We start from the raw sequence: 17,803 nt of genomic DNA, 5'->3' as shown, positions 1-17,803 counted from the left end.
TTTTGAAAACACTGAGAAGGAGAAGAGACAGCCACACAAGGCATTAGGGAAGAACCTCCATGGTACAAGAAGGAACTACTGCGGGCGGAGGGGAAGACGATGAAGTGTATAATACAAAGATTAGTAAAGACTTTCGTTTTAATTTTTTGTGTGTTTTAATGACTTTTCTTTTCCTAAGAGCATTCACCGCACTTTTCAGACACTCTTCGTAGCTAACATTTCACTATTTATATTCGTACTTGTTGGAGCATATTCGACTGAAAATGGCATAACCGGTGTTCGTTAAAAAAGATTACGTGAAGTCAGTGCTGCCTACAGTGGCGTCAATAGGCGCATCTTCCTCTGTGCGACGCTCCTGCATATATCGGTCCTAAAAGTAATTTTAAGTAGGATCTCAGGCTTGAACCACAGTCCGTGCAGTATGCATATCTTTGAAACGCCGAGTGGTTGTGCCGAAAAGTACGCGTGATTAAAATTTACCATAAGTTACTACCCGTAATCATACTAAACATATTGAGCCGAGCTCTCTGACAACTCTGCGTTTTCGTGTACTTAGCTGTCTATCTGTGTTTGGTTTCCCGCCGTTATTGCGGTTACGTCGTGGTTCTTCTTCCTTCTACGTGTGGCAACAGTGATGTGTATCGATATTTGCACCGTGTAGCATCTTTGGTTTGGTGCATATAGTATCCGGCAAGGGGGTATGGAGTTGGTCGGTCGTTTGTTGCGGGCGGGGGAGATATCTCCGCGGGCTGCAGTCGGCTGGAGCCGCTGGCAGCCCCTGTGCAGTGTCGGAGCGTATGTGGAGCTGTCCGATCGCTACGAGAACTGTGGTTCACCTACCCAGGACGTGAAAGATGAGTAGTGGTTTCAACCACCCAAGCCACGTCCATTCATGGTGTGGTTGTTCGTTGCGGTGGTTTACTGTTGGAGGGGTTTTCCTGTGAGCAACACCGACTGTTTCTACTACTGAAGTTTAGCCGCCATGCGGTGCAATTAACTATTTTGGTCGACGACAATTTGAGTGCACCACTGGAATTGTCTGCCTTTTGTCCGTTAGTGTTTTAGTTACTTGCCCTGGGCACTGACGTAAATTCAGGCAGTGTTCTTCTGAACGAAGTTAACTATTACCCTGTGTCTAATTCAAGTGTATAAACGGAATTTTGTGCCTAATGGTCGTTAGTGTTCAGGTTACCTGCCCTGGACACAAACGTAATTTCAGGCAGCGTCCTATTCTCACCTGTTGTCGCTGTACAACATGGTGTGTAATTTTGACAGCTAATTCATACTCCATTGTGGATTATCAGGTTTGTAACATTGCCTGTTTGAGTTTTCATGCACTGATTGACGGGAAGGAAGTCGTTGTGTCGGTCGGTCCGTGGCTGTTTCCCTGGTGGAGTTCCGACGGAGTAAGTATAGTTGGACTCACCACCTGTCTCACCTAAGTGAACGAGGGCAGACCGACCTCCCTGGAGGCTTCTGAGTGCCACCGCTGTTTAATTATCTATTGTCATCTACTGTCAGTTCAAGGCTTATGGTTATTTCTTTTCTTTCCTTAAAAATTTCGCAAAATTAATTTTTAAATTTATCTTTCAAGCTTAAACATTGCGAGCTTCTGCCTTTAAATGATTTTGGTAATATATTCTATATTTTTGAAACTTAGTTGTGTCCTTCAGCCATTGGTATTGCACATTGCATATGTATGTTCTATCTGCTTAGCCTTAAGGCTTTTCACGTAGCCGTGATATGTTTTTTTTTTTATTTATTTAATTTGAGTCTTTAATTGCGCTTTAATCTTGAGTTTTTTAAGATTTCTTGTTGTTAAATATTCTGGCCTTATATGTTTAAAAATTTAATGTTGCCCCTCATCCATTTGTATTGCACTTTGCATATATTAGCTGGTTTTCTTTAAATTATTTTATTGCTATCTTAATCAGAATTTTATCTTGTTGATTTGTGAAGACTTCTTGTTTGAAGACCTTCAGCCGTGAAAGAGTTGCATTCGGTGAAGGTCCGGTTAAGTGCCGCCTTGGTTGTAAAAGCTATTACATCACAATAAATGACAACCAGAAGCAGCAACTGACGTCGACCCCTGGCACTTTCCACAAACCTATTACCTGTTGTGCCCAGCGGGTTTAGTGGGCGAGTCACATATAGTCAAGGGGAAACTGGATGAGTCGTTTTGAAACATTTTGTTTCTTCCACGCAACCTGAGAGCTGCTGACTCCGCTTAGCGAAGGCAAGAGGCAAGTGCGAGACGAGGTATGTATCGACCACCGCTTCCTCGGAGCCTTCGGCGAGAAGCCGTGCTAATCATAATCGGCTTACAGAGCATCTTCTGCATCTGTTGCAAGGCTTCAATGTAAAACCCCAGTAACGTCGAATAGACAAGGGCACTACGCGGTGGAAGTGGGAGTAACTGTATTAAACACGACCGGGAATTTCCAGTACAATACTTAAAGCCATCTGAATTTTAAAATTCAGAAAATTCAATTTACCGTTATATTTTGTATAATACGTTTATAAGAAGTCGCCTCTTACCAATAAATATATTCCACAAGATTTCAAAGCCAAAGATAAAGTGTTCTGCCATATGAATGTTAAATCTCTTCTCATGGACATTACAACACAGTACAGGTAAAACTAGCCGATATCACATTGAAACGCCATGTTTTTTTTTCCTTTCCGCTCTGTACTTGTTGCCAGTTTCGTTAATGCAGGTACTTAATGAACTCACCGTAGTACGGTTCATTTATTTTTACGATTTGTAAAGATATCACGAGAACTGTGTGTGTTAGCCGCAGTTTCTAGCACCTTACGAGCATATAAAATTAAAATCTCGAATAAAAATGATGAATTTATTGCAAATAATTCATGTAATGTTGTAAGAAATATATTGTTTCGGTTGAAAACCAGTAAAAAATAATCAATATTCACATATGTAGTCCTATTAAGAGAGAAGGCCCGTAAAACGTAAGAATAAGGGAAAACAAACGGCAGACATATATATTACTGTGTTGTGTCCGAAATGACAGTTGCCACATGTACGTGAGTAGTGCCAAAATCAATCAACATGCTACCAACTAATGTAGCTACACATAAAAACTCATTTTATTTTCATAAAAAAGGAAGTGATCAACAGAAATGATTCTAGTTTAGATTTAAGACTTGCTTTGTTGTCTACCAGGCATTTTATGTTATTCGGAAAGTAATCGAAAATGTTTATTACTGCATACTGGACTGAGCCACTGACAGCTTTAATAACGTGTCATAAAAACCGTATTTTTCTCTAGTATTGTAGGTACGGACACCACTTTTCTCCACAAATCGTGACCGTTTATTATTGACGAACTTCATTAGAAAAATACATAGAGGTTGGACTTAATATGGAAATATCAACCATTGAGCTACCCAGCAGGAGAGCTTCTGTGAAGTTTGGAAGGTGGGAAATGAGATACTGGCGGAAATAAAGCTGTGAGGACGGGGCGTGAGTCGTGCTTGGGTAGCTCAATGGTAGAGCACTTGCCTGCGAAACGCAAAGGTACAGAGTTCGCGTCTCGGTTCGGCACACAGTTTACTCTGTCAGGAAGTTCCATTTTTTGCAGTGTTTGCATGTTGTAAGAGCATAGTGTATTTGAAACTTGTAATCTTTCTCTTAGCATTCACCAGTAACCCCCAAGGGGCGCACACAAACCAAATATTTATTAAGCAATACTGAGTACTGAGATTAATATTGACCGTGTGAGGTCGTTATTGCCGGTTTGTGCAGTATAATGAAGAGGAATTCAAAGCTGTAAGAATACTGACATTCGTTCAGTATAGTGTGTAACGGAGGAAATTGCGAAATACAGGACAGTTCCAGGTGAGCTCGAGAAATATTCAATTCAATTCGAACGAATTTCCACATAGAACTGGAGAAAGTAAATGACAACGGATGGCGTGAGAAATAAGATGTATGTGAAACCAGGCTGTGGCACTTTCAGAAATGAAATTACTGATTAATCAGGAAACACCATATATCTCGTTGACCACAACGGCAAAGATAATTAAAAAGCACGGTGAATTGCCAATAAGTAGAAATGTTGTTGTTGCTGTTCCGAAAAGTGACAAGTAACATCAGGTCAGCTATCCATTGAGGATATATGCATATTTTTCTTCCTTCGGTCTCATAGCACAACATTCATCGATGGAATCAAGTAGAACCTTGATAAGTGTTTTAATTCTTTTTAAATAGTTGGCACAAAAGAGGAGTAGGCTACATTGAAAACAGCACATGCACACGATGAAATACACAGTCCAATTGTTTAATTTGTAATTAGTTGCTGTTGTGGTTTATGAATGTGTGCTGTGTGAATAGGCGCCTAGTCGACTGAAATGTTTACTGGAACCTTTTCAGACCTGTTTCACCCGTTCTGTAATATTTGCCGCTGGTATTCAGCAAGACAAAGCAACTCAGTCACAATATACATGAGTTTAACATCATCGAGCACCGACCCGTTCTCTATGATATTCGAACCGACGCTTTCCGGACAGAAATATTGAGTAATATCCTTGTCTCATTCTCCGCCTTAAACTTCAGTGCAGCACATTGACATACTATTATTGCGTCCGTAATATTACATTCCAATATTTAGGGCTACCTTATTTTGTAAGCAACGTTTCCCAGAAATTTTGCGATGAGTTTCTATGGGGGGAGGGGGGGGGGGGGGCGAGCTCATCATGAGGATTGAGAATTGCGTAGCAATCCATGGCCGCAACACATCGCCATACGGCGCTAGGCGGTGCTGTACACGAGAATATTAGAGGGGAGAGTACTTTAGGGGAACGTGAGGACTGCCTCATTTGAGTGCTACCCAGAATTCGAGGTGGTTGCAGACTTTGGACATAGTGTATAGAATAGCTGAATGCAGTGAAAAAGCCGCCGGATCATTTTATCTAGAACGCTTCAAAGACAGACATCAAACGGACCGCAGTTTTTTTACACGTCTGCAACGAAATTGGTACGAGTCCGGGGCATTAAGATATGGCAGGGCTAGTAAGAGCAGGCCACAAACGACGGGTTCGGTCGTTAGGCAAGGAAACGTGTCGTATGCTATGAAGACTTTTCCAATCACCAGCATACGTGCGATATCCTCGGATCTAAAAATGTCTCGTAGGAGCGTCCAATGTGTTTTGGACGGCGAGACATTGCAAGCGTTTCACATCCAAAGGTTAAGTGTCCATCACGTGTCCTGTTCGCATAGTGGTTTCTGTGGCAAGGTGGCCAAGATATGCGTTTCCCAGCTGCCGTGTTATTCACGGGTGAGGTAACATTCACTACTACGGATGGCGTATTGAATCACCGCCATGAACATCTCTGGACGCTATGAAACTACCACGGCGTTCGGCATCATGTAGCAAACAATTGCTTCACAGTTAATACTTGGGCGTGTCTGGTCGGTGACCGCTCAGTCAGGCCGTATGCTTAACCATTGCGCTTGACCGACACGAGTTATCATACCTTTATGGAGCAGGATTTTCCCGTCAAGTCACAGGCACATCACATGGTTCCAACATGATGGGAAACCTACTCATTTTCGCCTGGCCGTTCGCAGGCATTTGAGCAGACCTTTCGCGCATCGATGGATTGGGAGTGGTGGACCGTTCTCTGGCCCCCACGCTCATTCGATTTATCGAGAATTGGTTTCATTCTGTTACGCATCGCGATCGTTTGGAGTCCGACATTGATGTAGCTGGAGGAGAGTCCGCGCAACTGCTACGATCAAGAAGCTCCCATTGTGTCCGAGCATGTCCAGAGTTAATGCTCCGTCGGTATCTGCCATGCTTTGCCTCTGAAAGCGCAAACTTCAAGCACCTGTTATATAATTAGAGCTGTATTCATATCGCATAGAATGTGAACTCATTACATCTAATAAATCATTCGAATGAATCATTCTCCTGTTTCCTTTCCGATCTTCGACGTCTGCAAACACACACTCCTGACGTTTTCGGCCATGGATTCCTATGCAATTCTCAATGCTTATGATATTCCCCACCTGCCCTAGAAATTTGTCGCAACAAATGAACACACTTCGTACTCCACGATCGCAGTGTAGACTCTTTTATTTTCTAAGATGACCAATTTCAACTGTTTTATTCTACCATCATCTGATCTTATAGTACTTGTTATAAAATTTGTCCTGCTATATTATCCGAACTCAAAATACAGAAGGCACTGAATTTTTGTCAAGACATTTATACATAGAGAGGGCTTTCATGCTTTGACTTAATGTAATGTAGCACGGCAGTTTAACAAGTTCCATAAGATAAGACGACGGCAGCATTGGACAAGTGAGTACACTTCGATCGCCATGTATGAAGTGTGTTAATTTTCGTAATTTGACTCCCTTCGAAAAATCCGATTGTCTTGAAAATAAGTGAAAAACAATGGGTGTGCTGGGAGGGACATAAGTGGTCTTTGACAGACACAGTATCACTGGCGAACCGCAGAATTATGTTTCATGTCCTTTAACTTCAAGTCTCGTTCTATATTTCTCTTTACCTCCCTTCGCGGGTTGTTCAACGTATAGATTGAATAACACTTGAATAGGCTGCAAACCTCTCTCATTCCCTTCTCAACCACTGTCTCTTTCAAGGCCTTCGGCTTTGACAGCTGCTGTCGTGTTTCTCTGCAAGTTATAAAGACCCTTTCGCTCCTTTTCCTTCGAAACCATTTCTCTCGTATAGCCCCTCTACATATTCCTTCCAGCTTCCAGCTTTCCTTTCTTGGATTCGCTGTGGTTTTCCATCTAAGCTTTGTCTTTCCAGACAGAAGGTTAGCTTTTCTCCAAAGGTTTCTTTATTTTCCTGCCAACGGTATCTATATTTCCCGCTACATATACACTCCTGGAAATGGAAAAAAGAACACATTGACACCGGTGTGTCAGACCCACCATACTTGCTCCGGACACTGCGAGAGGGCTGTACAAGCAATGATCACACGCACGGCACAGCGGACACACCAGGAACCGCGGTGTTGGCCGTCGAATGGCGCTAGCTGCGCAGCATTTGTGCACCGCCGCCATCAGTGTCAGCCAGTTTGCCGTGGCATACGAAGCTCCATCGCAGTCTTTAACACTGGTAGCATGCCGCGACAGCGTGGACGTGAACCGTATGTGCAGTTGACGGACTTTGAGCGAGGTCGTATAGTGGGCATGCGGGAGGCCGGGTGGACGTACCGCCGAATTTCTCAACACGTGGGGCGTGAGGTCTCCACAGTACATCGATGTTGTCGCCAGTGGTCGGCGGAAGGTGCACGTGCCCGTCAACCTGGGACCTGACCGCAGCGACGCACGGATGCACGCCGAGACCATAGGATCCTACGCAGTGCCGTAGGGGACCGCACCGCCACTTCCCAGCAAATTAGGGACACTGTTGCTCCTGGGGTATCGGCGAGGACCATTCGCAACCGTCTCCATGAAGCTGGACTACGGTCCCGCACACCGTTAGGCCGTCTTCCGCTCACGCCACAACATCGTGCAGCCCGCCTCCAGTGGTGTCGCGACAGGCGTGAATGGAGGGACGAATGGAGACGTGTCGTCTTCAGCGATGAGAGTCGCTTCTGCCTTGGTGCCAATGATGGTCGTATGCGTGTTTGGCGCCATGCAGGTGAGCGCCACAATCAGGACTGCATACGACCGAGGCACACAGGGCCAACACCCGGCATCATGGTGTGGGGAGTGATCTCCTACACTGGCCGTACACCTCTCGTGATCGTCGAGGGGACACTGAATAGTGCACGGTACATCGAAACCTTCATTGAACCCATCGTTCTACCATTCCTAGACCGGCAAGGGAACTTGCTGTTCCAACAGGACAATGCACGTCCGCATGTATCCCGTGCCACCCAACGTGCTCTAGAAGGTGTAAGTCAACTACCCTGGCCAACAAGATCTCCGGATCTGTTCGCCGTTGAGCATGTTTGGGACTGGATGAAGTGTCGTCTCACGCGGTCTGCACGTCCAGCACGAACGCTGGTCCAACTGAGGCGCCAGGTGGAAATGGCATGGCAAGCCGTTCCACAGGACTACATCCAGCATCTCTACGATCGTCGCCATGGGAGAATAGCAGCCTGCATTGCTGCGAAAGGTGGATATACACTGTACTAGTGCCGACATTGTGAATGCTCTGTTGCCTGTGTCTATGTGCCTGTGGTTCTGTCAGTGTGATCATGTGATGTATCTGACCCCAGGAATGTGTGAATAAAGTTTCCCCTTCCTGGGACAATGAATTCACGGTGTTCGTATTTCAATTTCCAGGAGTGTATGTTTCTATAGTTACTTTTGTCCTCTTGAGTCTCCTGCTTAGCCGTTTTGGACTTTTTGTCAATCTCATTTTTAGGTTTTCCATTTCCCTTTCGCATGCTTCATCTGCTGTTTGATGAACTGAATGGTCGATAAAATGAGTGGATCAGGGTAACATCATGCCCACAAGGAACAAACAGACGAAAACGATAATCTCCAATTACACAATAACTGTGAAAAACATCAGGACATGAGAGTGTGTAAGAATTTAGTCGCAATACTACGAAACGATATGCAGTGGTAGGATCACGTAGAATGTTACGAAAGGTGAATGTAAGTTATACATGTTAGAAGGGATCAGAAAAAGTGAAGTGCTTCTGTAAAGCTAATCTCATACAAGACTCAAAGGCTGACGATTCTATAAAATTGTATAGTGGAGTCCTTATCAAGTAGGACTGACAACATACATTGAATGAAACATAATACTCGGAAACTTAAATATGTACTTTTAGAGCAAATAGGACGTAGGTCTCACAAAACAGTATTGTGTAAACACAGAGAAATTGAATTACAGGAAGATGGTGTCACCATAATACTGCAACGATCGCCAGCCTCGCGTTGTAATAACATGCGAAAAAGCTGGTATACTTTTTATTATTGTTCATTTTGGGTCATCAGCCTTCAGACTGGTTTGATGCGGCTCGCCATGACTTCTTCTCCCTTGCCGATCTTTCGTTTCACACCGACACTTGCACAATACGTACTCAGTTATTTGTAGAATGTATTACACTGTGTGACATTCCCTACTATTTGTATCCTCTATATCTCCCTCTAGATGGAAGCTGTTATCTGATGCCTTAAGACATATTGTGCCATACTGTCTCTTGTTCTCGCCTCGTTGATTCTGTGAATAACCACGCCCTTCCTTAGCAGTCCACCTAATTTATAACATCCTGCTATAGCACCACATCTCAGACGCTTCAGTACTCCTTTTTTCTGGTTTTTCCACAATCAATAATTCACTTCCATACAATGCTACGCTTGAGACATTCTTTCTCAAAATTTCTTCCCGAAACTAAGGCTGATGTTTGGTTCTAGCATACTTCGTTTGGCTAGAACTACACCCATCGCTTACTCTAGTTTGCTTTTTATATCTTTCTTGCATCAATCATCATATGATATTCCTCATAACTCTCGTCTTTCTTAGGTTTTGCCTCAGTCGTAATTTTTTTAAAGTCGATGTACCGTTATCGAGAGTAATGTCATAATTGCCTCTATGGTGCGTTTAGCTTTCCTAAAAGCAATGTGATTGTCATTTAACAGACCCTCTGGTTTGGGGTCTACAGACGCAGATTGTTGACCATTTTCCGTCGCTCTAGTATCCAATCGAATAGGCAATAAAATAATACTACGAAGTAGTACTACAGCAGGTGTTATAAGTTACATGGACTGATAAGGAAAGGCGGAGTTATTCACAGAATCGACGAGGTGAGTAATATGGGAAACACCATGACAAGTGACTGTACGAGAATACTAGATGACTTGGACAGGATTCGTGATTGGTGAAAAGATTGGCAGGTAACTCTAATTATAGATAAATATAAATTAATGAAGATGAATTGGAAAAAGCATCCCGTAATGTTTGAATACTGCATCAGTGGTGTAGCGCTTGACGCAGTCACGTCGATTAAGTATTTGGGCGTAACATTGCAGAGCGATGTGAAGTGGGACAAGCATGTAATGGCAGTTGTGGGGAAGGCGGCTAGTCGTCTTCGGTTCTTTGCTAGAATTTTGGGAAGATGTGGTTCATCTGTAAAGGAGACCGCTTATAAAACACTAATACGACCTATTCTTGAGTATTGCTCGATGGTTTGGGATTCCTAACAGGTAGGATTGAGGGAGGACATAGAAGTAGTTGAGAGGCGGGCTGCTAGATTTGTTACTGGTAGGTTTGATCATCACGCGAGTGTTACCGTAATGCTTCAGGAACGCGTGTGGGTGTCTCTAGAGGAAATGAAGCGTTCTTTTCGTGAATCGCTACTCAGTAAATTTAGAGAATCAGCATTTGAGGCTGAATGCAGTACAATTTTACTGTCGCCAACTTACATTTCACGCAAAGACCAAAAAGATAAGATAAGAGAGATTAGGGCTAGTACAGAGGCATATTGTTTGTCTTGTGGTCTTCAGTCCTGAGACTGGTTTGATGCAGCTCTCCATGCCACTCTATCCTGTGCAAGCTTCTTCATCTCCCAGTACCTACTGCAACCTACATCCTTCTGAATTCGGTTAGTGTATTCATCTCTTGGTCTTCCTCTACGATTTTTACCCTCCACACTGCCCTCCAAAACTAAATTGGTGATCCCTTGATGCCTCAACACATGTCCTACCAACCGATCGCTTCTTCTAGTCAAGTTGTGCCACAAACTTCTCTTTTCCCCAATCCTATTCAATAATTCCTCATTAGTTATATGGTCTACCCATCTAATCTTCAGCATTCTTCTGTAGCACCACATTTCGAAAGCTTCTATTCTGCTCTTGTCCAAACTATTTATCGTCCATGTTTTACTTCCATACATGGCTACACTCCATACAAATACTTCCAGAAATTACTTCCTGACATTTAAATCTATACTCGATGTTAACAAATTTCTCTTCTTCAGAAACTCTTTCTTTGCCATTGCCAGTCTACATTTTATATCCTCTCTACTTCGACCATTATCACATATTTTGCTCCCCAAACAGCAAAATTCCTTTACTACTTTAAGTGTCTCATTTCCTAATCTAATTCCCTCAGCATCACCTGATTTAATTCGATAACATTCCATTATCCTCATTTTGCTTTTGTTGATGTTCATCTTATACCCTCCTTTCAAGGCACTATCCATTCCATTCAACTGCTCTTCCCAGTCCCATGCTGTTTCTGACAGAATTACAATGTCACTGGCGAACCTCAAAGTTTTCATTCCCTCTCCATGAATTTTAATACCTACTCCGAATTTTTCTCTTGTTTCCTTCACTGCTTGCTCAATATACAGATTGAATAACATCGGGGAGAGACTACAACCCTATCTCACTTCCTTCCCAAACACTGCTTCCCTTTCATGTACTTCGACTCCTATAACTGCCATCTTGATTCTGTACAAATTGTAAATGGCCTTTCGCGCCCTGTATTTTACCCCTGCCACCTTCAGAATTTGAAAGAGGGTATCCCAGTCAACATTGTCAAAAACTTTCTCCAAGTCTACAAATGCTAGAAACGTAGGTTTGCCCTTTGTTAATCTAGCTTCTAAGATAAGTCGTAGGGTCAGTATTGCCTCACGTGTTCCAACATTTCTACGGAATCCAAACTGAACTTCCCCGAAGTCGGCTTCTACTAGTTTTGCCATTCGTCTGTAAAGAATCCGCGTTAGTGTTTTGCAGCCGTGACTTATGAAATTGATAGTTCGGTAATTTTCACATTTGTTAACACCTGCTTTCTTTGGGATTGGAATTATTATATTCTTCTGGAAGTCTGAGAGTATTTCGCCTGTTTCATACATCTCGCTCACCAGATGGTAGAGTGTCGTCAGGACTGGCTCTCCCAAGGCTGTCAGTAGTTCTAATGGAGTGTTGTCTACTCCCAGGGCCTTGCTTCGACTCAGGCCTTTCAGTGCTCTGTCGAACTCTTCACGCAGTATTATATCTGCAATTTCATCTTCATCTACAACCTCTTCCATTTCCATAATATTGTCCTCAAGTACATCGCCCTTGTATAGACCTTGTATATACTCCTTCCACCTATCTGCTTTCCCTTCTTTGGTTAGAACTGGGTTTCCATCTGAGTTTTGATATTCATACAAGTGGTTCTCTTTTCTCCAAAGGTCTCTTTAATTTTCCTGTAGGCTATACCTATCTTACCCCTAGTGAGATAAGCCTCTATATCCTTACATTTGTCCTCTTGCCATCCCTGCTTAGCCATTTTACACTTCCTGTCGATCTCGTTTTTGAGACGTTTGTATTCCTTTTTGCCTGCTTCATTTACTGCATTTTTGTATTTTCTACGTTCATCAGCTAAATTCAGTATTTCTTCTGTCACCCAAGGATTTCTACTAGCCCTCTTCTTTTTATCTATTTGATCCTGTGCTGCCTTCACTACTTCATTCGTCAATGCCACCCATTCTTCTTCTACTGTATTTCTTTTCCCCATTCCTGTCAATTGTTCCCTTATGCTCTCCCTGAAACTCCTTACAACCTCTGGTTCTTTCAATTTATCCAGGTCTCAACTCCTTAAATTCCTACCTTTTTGCAGTTTCTTCAATTTTAATCTACAGGTCATAACCAATAGATTGTGGTCAGAATCCACATCTGTCCCTGGAAATGTCTTACAATTTAAAACCTGGTTCCTAAATCTCTGTCTTAATATTATATAATCTATCTGAAACCTGTCAGTATCTCCAGTCTTATTCCATGTATACAACCTTCTTTCATGATTCTTGAACCAAGTGTTAGCTATGATTAAGTTGTGCTCTGTGCAAAATTCTACCAAGCGTGTTGCTCTTTCATTTCTTACCCCCAATCCATATTCACCTACTACGTTTCCTTCTCTCCCTTTTCCTACTGCCGAATTTCCGTCACCCATGACTATTTAATTTTCGTCTCCCTTTACAATCTGAATAATTTCTTTTATTTCATCATACATTTCTTCAATTTCTTCATCGTCTGCAGAGCTAGTTGGCATATAAACCTGTACTACTGTTGTAGGCGGGGGCTTCGTGTCTATCTTGGCCACAATAATGCGTTCACTACGCTGTTTGTAAGAGCTTACCTGCACTCCTATTTTTTTATTCATCATTAAACCTACTCATGCATTACCCCTGTTTGATTTTGTATTTGTAATTGATTTCTTAGGACGTAGCTCTCGCGAAAGAGCGTTGTTATAAAAGCAGAGAAGTAAAATTTTATGAACATTTTTCATTTTGTGTCATCAGCCTTCCGACTGGTTTGATGCGGCTCACCATAGCTTCTTATACCTTCGACATTTTTTCATCTCACACCGACATTTGCACAAAACGCACTCAGTTATTTGTAGAATGTATTCCACTCTGCGTCTTTCCCTACAATTTTAACCCTCTATAGGTCTCTCTATAGAAGCATGGAGGCTATTATCTCATGCCTTAGGGCATATCCTGCCATCCTGTCTCTTGTTCTTGTCAAGGTGTTTCCCATATTACTCGCCTCGTCGATTCTGTGAATAACTTCGCCCTTACTTATCAGTCAACCTAATTTCTAAATCCTGTTATAGAACCGCATCTCAGACGCTTCAATACTCTTTTTGCGGTTTTTCCATAATCAATAATTCACTTCAATACAATGCCACGCTTGAAACATAAGATCTCAAAATTTCTTCCTCAAACTAATGCCGATGTTTGGTGCTACCATACTTCGTTTGGCTAGAACCGCACCCATCGCTTACTCTAGTTTGCTTTTTATATCTTCCTTGCTCCAATCATCATATGATATTCCTCATAACTCTCGCCTTTCATAGGTTGTGCCTCAGTCTTAATTTTTTTAAAGTTGAAGTACAGTTATCGAGAGTAATGTCATAATGGCCTCTATGGTGCGTTTAACTTTTCTGCAAGTAAAGTGATGGCCATTTAAGAGATCCTCTGCTTTGGGGCTCTACCGACGCAGATTGTCGACCATTTTCGTCGCTCTAGAATCTAATGGAATAGGCCACAAAACAAAGTAGTCTCTGCCAGGCACTGCACAGTGGCTCCGGGAATATTAGGTAGACGTGGACTCACCGGCGGGCACGATGTGGAAGACGCAGGGCACGGCCTGTGCGCCCAGCTCGTTGCGGCCCCAGCAGAGCAGCGTGCCGTAGTCGCGCTCGCCCATGGGCTGGTACTGCAGCACCGAGCGGCCCGGCGCCGCGGCCGTCACGCCGGCGTCCAGCGGGCGCGTCTCGGAGGCGGCGGCGCTGCTGTTGAAGGCCCAGCGGAAGAGGCGGGCCGGCGGGCGCGCCTCCACCTCGCACGGCACCTGCAGCACCTCGCGCCGCGCCGCGCCCCACACCAGCTGCTGGCCCGGCCGGCACTCCGGCGCGACTGCGGCCAAAACCAGCACGCGCAGCCTGTAGCCTATAGCGGCTCGTGTGCACTCACCCAGCTAATGTTGCTGCCGAGTGTAATGACGTCAGCAACAAAGCCACATTGATGTACAGACTGTTCAATAGTTCAGTGCCCAAAACCGTATTACTGCAGACCAAACAACAAACATACACAGCCGGACGTGACATGTCAACGTGCAAATAAATAGTGGGAGATGGTTAGACCTACCAGTTAACTATACAGGGTGTTACAAAAAGGTACGCCCAAACTTTCAGGAAACATTCCTCACACACAAAGAAAGAAACTATGTTATGTGGACATGTGTCCGGAAACGCTTACTTTCCATGTTAGAGCTCATTTTATTACTTCTCTTCAAATCACATTAATCATGGAATGGAAACACACAGCAACAGAAAGTACCATTGTAACTTCAAACACTTTGTTACAGGAAATGTTCAATATGTCCTCCGTTAACGAGCAAACATGAATCCACCCTCCGTCGTATGGAATCCCTGATGCGCTGATGCAGCCCTGGAGAATGGCGTTTTGTATCACAGCCGTCCACAATACGAGCACGAAGAGTCACTACATTTGGTACCGGGGTTGCGTAGACAAGAGCTTTAAAATTCCCCCATAAATTAAAGTCAAGAGGGTTGAGGTCAGGAGAGCGTTGAGGCCATGGAATTGGTCTGCCTCTACCAATCCATCGGTCACCGAATCTGTTATTGAGAAGTGTACGAGCACTACGACTGTAATGTGCAGGAGCTCCATGGTGCATGAACCACATGTTGTGTCGTACTTGTAAAGGCACATGTTCTAGCAGCACAGGTAGAGTATCCCGTATGAAATCATGATAACGTGCTCTATTGAGCGAAGGTGGAAGAACATGGGGCCCAATCAAGACATCACCAACAATGCCTGCCCAACCGTTCACAGAAAATCTGTGTTTATGACGTGTTTGCACAATTGCGTGCGGATTCTAGTCAGCCCACACATGTTGATTGTGAAAATTTACAATTTGATAACGTTGGAATGAAGCCTCATCCGTAAAGAGAACATTTGCACTGAAATGAGGATTGACACATTGTTGGATGAACCATTCGCAGAAGTGTACGCGTGGAGGCCAATCAGCTACTGATAGTGCTGCACACGCTGTACATGATACGGAAAGAAACTGGTTCTCCCGTAGCACTTTCCATACAGTGACGTCGTCAACGTTCCCTTGTACAGCAGCAAATTCTCTGACGCTGACAATTAGGGTTATCGTCAACTGCACGAAGAATTGCCTCGTCCATTCCAGGTGTCCTTGTCGTTCTAGGTCTTCCCCAGTCGCGAGTCATAGGCTGGAATATTCCGTGCTCTCTAAGCGCCAAACAATTGCTTCGATCGTCTTCCTGTAGGGACACCTTCATTCTGGAAATTTGTCTCGATACAAACGTACCGCGTCACGGCTATTGCTCGTGCTAATTCAAAAATCAAATGGGCATCTGCCAACTCAGCATTTGTAAACATTGCACTGACCGCAAAACCACGTTCGTGATGAACACTAACCTGTTGATGCTACGTACTGATGTGCTTGATGCTAGTACTGTAGAGCAATGAGTCGCACGTCAACACAAGCACCCACCGAAGTCAACATTACCTTCCTTCAATTGGGCCAACTGACGGTGAATCGAGCAAGTACAGTACATACTGACGAAACTGAAATGAGCTCTAACATGGAAATTAAGCGTTTCCGGACACACGTCCAAGTAACAATTTTTCTTTATTTGTGTGTGAGGAATGTTTCCTGAAAGTTTAGCCATACCTTTTGTAACACCCTGTTTATCAGTCATGTATGAGATGGCATGTTCAAATCAAGTGTGTGTGAAATCTTATGGGACTAAACTGCTAAGGTCATTAGTCCCTAAGCTTACACACTACTTAACCTAAATTATCCTAAGGACAAACACACACACACCCATGCCCGAGGGAGGACTCGAACCTCCACCGGGACCAGCCGCACAGTCCATTGATTGCAGCGCCCTAGACCGCTCCGCTAATCCCGCATGGCAGAGATGGCACGAGTTAATGTATTAATGATTACTAGACTCTGTAATCGAACTTGGAATTTAAATGACAAGTGCGACACTGATTCCAATGTCACTTCTAACTATACTTAAACCATCTGATTAGATTTCTAACATGCAGAAGTAGCTGTGTGTTTAGACGCACAAGAGGCCATTCTAGGCGGGCGGGCACTCGAAGGGGAAAACTAACCGCACCTGCGGACACGGGGATGGCTTATGTCCCGACCGGACAGTACACCAGTATCACAGAGAGAACGGAAAGGAGGGACTATTGTCACCAGATCGCGGATGGTCGTACTGCCGTCAGCAAGGTGCCATGTGGTGGGACAGAACACCGAGGCTGTGCCGGTAATTTAAACATCATGACCCTTCCTCCACTGTTCTCCCCCATCTGTAGCCAGCGTCCACATAGCGACGAGTATGACTTTTCCGTGAGTTGAGAGACTTATCAGAGCCACTACACGCACCTGTGTGTTTGCATTAGTATATGTTCCGGTCGGAAGCAGCCTTTCTAGCTTGAAGTATTATTGCTTGGCTGATAACCTTACAAGCCAATGCCAAGAAAAGCATGATTTTTTTCCTATTTGTTTTCTCATGGTGGTGTAAACGCTCCAGCGGGAAATGTACTAGCACTTATTTGTCGATGTCCTTTGGCAAAGCTTATTAGTCTGACGTTTTACCGTCAGGCCGTGGTAAATCAAATGACTGGAGGAATGGTCTCATGGTGCTTCTGGAGATATATTTGTAAATGTTACTAAAATATACGCTGAAGAGCAAAGGAGACTGCTGCACCTGCCTAACACCGTGTAAGGCCCCCACAAGCATGCAGAAGTGCCGCGACGTGACATGCACGGAGTGCTGGAGGGAGCTGACAGCTTAACCCTGCAGAGCTGTCAATACATCCATAAGAGTACAACGGGGTGGAGATGTCTCCTGAACAGCACATTGCAAGGCATTCCAGATATGCTCAATAATGTTCATATCTGGGGAGTTGGTGGGCAGAAGAAGTGTTTAAAATCTAGACGTGTGCGGTGTCGCATTTTCCTGCTGGAACTGCCCAATCGACATGGACATGAATGGATGGACATGATCAGCTAGGATGCGTACCTACGTGCAACCTGCCAGAGTCGTGGCTATACCATCTGGGGTCCAATATCACTCCAATAGGACACGCTACATACCATAATAGAGCCTCCACTACCTTGAACAGTCCACTGCTGATATACAGGGTCTATGGATTCGTTAGGTTCTCTCCATACCAGTGCACGTCCATCGCTCGATACAATTTTAAACGAGACTCGTCCGACCAGGCAACATGTTTCCAGTCGTCAAAGTCCAATGCCGATGTTGAAGGTCACAGACGAGG

The 17,803-nt window shown here is 44.0% G+C and overlaps 1 protein-coding gene across 1 annotated transcript in view; it reads right to left on the bottom strand.

Annotated features, from left to right (window-relative positions):
• Nucleotides 1–17,803, bottom strand: part of LOC126342753 (neural cell adhesion molecule 1-like) — a 207,019-nt gene that overhangs the window by 97,871 nt on the left and 91,345 nt on the right. Inside the window, exon 7 of the mRNA XM_050001886.1 lies at nt 14,063–14,365. Within this exon, the coding sequence (XP_049857843.1) occupies nt 14,063–14,365 (303 nt within the window). The remainder of the gene's footprint in view (nt 1–14,062; nt 14,366–17,803) is intronic.

Source organism: Schistocerca gregaria, chromosome 1 (genome assembly GCF_023897955.1).
Source record: "Schistocerca gregaria isolate iqSchGreg1 chromosome 1, iqSchGreg1.2, whole genome shotgun sequence".
Classification (NCBI taxonomy): domain Eukaryota; kingdom Metazoa; phylum Arthropoda; class Insecta; order Orthoptera; family Acrididae; genus Schistocerca; species Schistocerca gregaria.
The sequence above is the reverse complement of the archived record's forward strand: the minus strand, read 5'-3'. Positions and strand labels throughout refer to the sequence as shown.